General features: G+C 67.1%; 1 protein-coding gene across 1 annotated transcript; it reads right to left on the bottom strand.

Moving 5' to 3' along the window:
* Positions 1-335: 335 nt before the first annotated feature.
* On the bottom strand, positions 336-1975 carry CTU1 (cytosolic thiouridylase subunit 1). The gene is made up of 2 exons (XM_026663852.2): positions 1480-1975; positions 336-1113 (listed from the first exon to the last, which is right to left on the bottom strand). The coding sequence occupies exons 1-2, from the start codon at positions 1973-1975 to the stop codon at positions 482-484; spliced, it is 1128 nt and encodes a 375-aa protein (XP_026519637.1). The 3' UTR covers positions 336-481.
* Positions 1976-2100: the final 125 nt, after the last annotated feature.

The raw sequence follows: 2100 nt of genomic DNA, 5'->3' as shown, positions 1-2100 counted from the left end.
GGCGTTTGTTATGTGATTGCCAAAGATTAGAGAGGCTGTTCAACGCGTGATTTCTTCTTCAGAAACCGGTTTTATTATCAGCTCTTTCACATGTCCTTGTAATCTCCTGGTACAGAAGAGAACCATGAGCCATTTCTTCATACTGAGCACTTATCATAAACAGCTCTCAAAGCAGTTTACAAAATATAAGCTGCATTATCTCAATTCTAGGGGGGTGGGAGGGAGTAACTGAGTCACAGCAAGGTAAAAGTGACTTACCTAGTCACACAGTGACTTGGAAATAGAACCCAGGAGTCCTGGCTCCCAGCCCCCTCTGCTCTAACCACGGGACCCCACTCCCCTCCCAGAGCCAGGAAGAGAACGCAGGAGTCCTGGCTCCCATCTCCCCCGTTGTATCCCATTGGATCCCACTCCCCCCCGGCCCCCGAGTGGGGCTGTGGACAGGAGCATGGCTGGTCTCAGTGGCACGCCCCACACCACTTCAGAAGTCCAGGTCCTGTGGGCCCCTCAACTCCCGTCTGCCCCACGGCTCCTCGTCTGTCCCCAGCTCCCCCCGAGGTTCCTGCTCCTCCGGCGGCTCCCCCTCGGCCGGAGCCCCCAGACGCCTGCGCTCCTCCTGGGTGAGGGGCTGCCCATCCCGCAGCTTGTCCCGCAGGCGCCGGTGCTTGCCGATGCCCAGCTTGGGCAGGCCGCGGTCGAGCCCCTCCAGCAGGACGCAAGCCTTGCACAGGGGCTGGCTGGCCACGTAGCCACAGCGCTGGCAGGTGCCGCGGGCCGGCATGCGGAGGTCGGAGCGCAGCGAGAGCCGCTCGCCCGAGTGGCCCAGGTCGGCCACGGCACTGGGCCGGGCGGCCTCCAGGTCCTTGAGCAGGGCACGGGCGTAGCCGCGGTAGGCCTGGGGGGCATAGACACACTCGGTGCTGAAGTAGTCCAGACCCTGGAAGTAGGCGTAGAGGACGATCTCCTTCTCGTAGGCGTGGCGCAGGGGCTTGCAGCGGGGCACGGCCCCCTCCCCGCCTGCCGGCCCTGTTCCCGCCCCCCGGCGCAGCCGACCCACGTCGCCCCGCAGGAAGTTCATCAGCACCGTCTCAGCCACGTCGTCCGCGTTGTGCCCTGCGGGGAAGAGCGGAGGAGTCAGGCCGGAGGGGGCCCCCGGGTCGGACCCTGTGGTGACCTCTCCCCCCAATACATAGCACCCCCTCCTCCAGCACAGAGACCCACCAAAATAAGACCCAACGCCCCCTCCCTGCAATTCAGCTCCCCCTGCCTCCATCCCACAGGACCCCCCCACGCACACCTGGGGAGATGTACATGCTGAGCAGTAATCCTCCAGCTGACACCCCACCCCACCCGCCCCCAGGGCGATCCTGGCCCCTGCTCTCCCATACCACACACTCCCTGTGGGCTCTCCTGCCCCCCTTACCCTCCATGGCCATCTTGCCCCTCCCTGCAGCAGGGCCCCCGGCGGCTCCCCCTCACCTGTGGCGATCTTGTCGGCACCCATCAGCAGGGCGCCCCGGTCGAGGGCCTGGCGCCGGAAGACGCCGCAGAAGGTGCAGTTATTGCGGGGGCCGAGGTGGCGGGCGATGCGGTCCATGCTCCAGCCATAGAGCTGGCAGTAGGAGACCACGTGCAGGGGCAGGCCGGAGCGGCGCTGGTGGCGGCGCACGGCGGCCAGGGAGGCGTCGCGGTAGCCGGCGATGCCCTCGTCCACGGAGAGCAGCAGCAGGCGCAGGCCGTAGCCGTGGCGCTGGTCAAGGAGCTGCAGCAGGTGGGCCAGCACCGTGGAGTCCTTGCCGCCCGAGGCACCGATGGCCACGGTCTCGCCGGGCCGGAAGAGCCGCCCGGCCACGATGGCCTGGTGCGTCTCCTCCTCGAAGGCCGCCAGGAAGCAGGCGCGGCACAGGGCGTGGCCCGTCTTGGGGCGCCGCAGGGCAGCCGGGCTGGCGCCGCAGGCAGAGCAGGGGGCCGGCATGGTGGGGGGGCTGGGAGAGATGGAGTGAGGGTTAGAGGAGGAGCACCCAGGCCGGCCCCCCAATTCACCGAGCCCCCCACCGCCCCTGCCCATCCCCCTGCCTCACTCAGCCCCCCACCGTCCCC

This window comes from Terrapene carolina, unplaced genomic scaffold (genome assembly GCF_002925995.2).
Source record: "Terrapene carolina triunguis isolate 2854851 unplaced genomic scaffold, T_m_triunguis-2.0 Scaffold34008, whole genome shotgun sequence".
Lineage (NCBI taxonomy): Eukaryota > Metazoa > Chordata > Testudines > Emydidae > Terrapene > Terrapene triunguis.
This window is presented reverse-complemented; position numbering and strand designations above follow the sequence as displayed.

Excerpts from the sequence above, each read along its gene's own strand:
- CTU1 (XM_026663852.2), bottom strand. The coding sequence starts at position 1,975 with ATGCCGGCCCCCTGCTCTGCCTGCGGCGCCAGCCCGGCTGCCCTGCGG. Across the intron at positions 1,114-1,479 it reads TGCCGACAAGATCGCCACAG|GGCACAACGCGGACGACGTG; the intron begins GTGAGGGGGAGC and ends TCTTCCCCGCAG.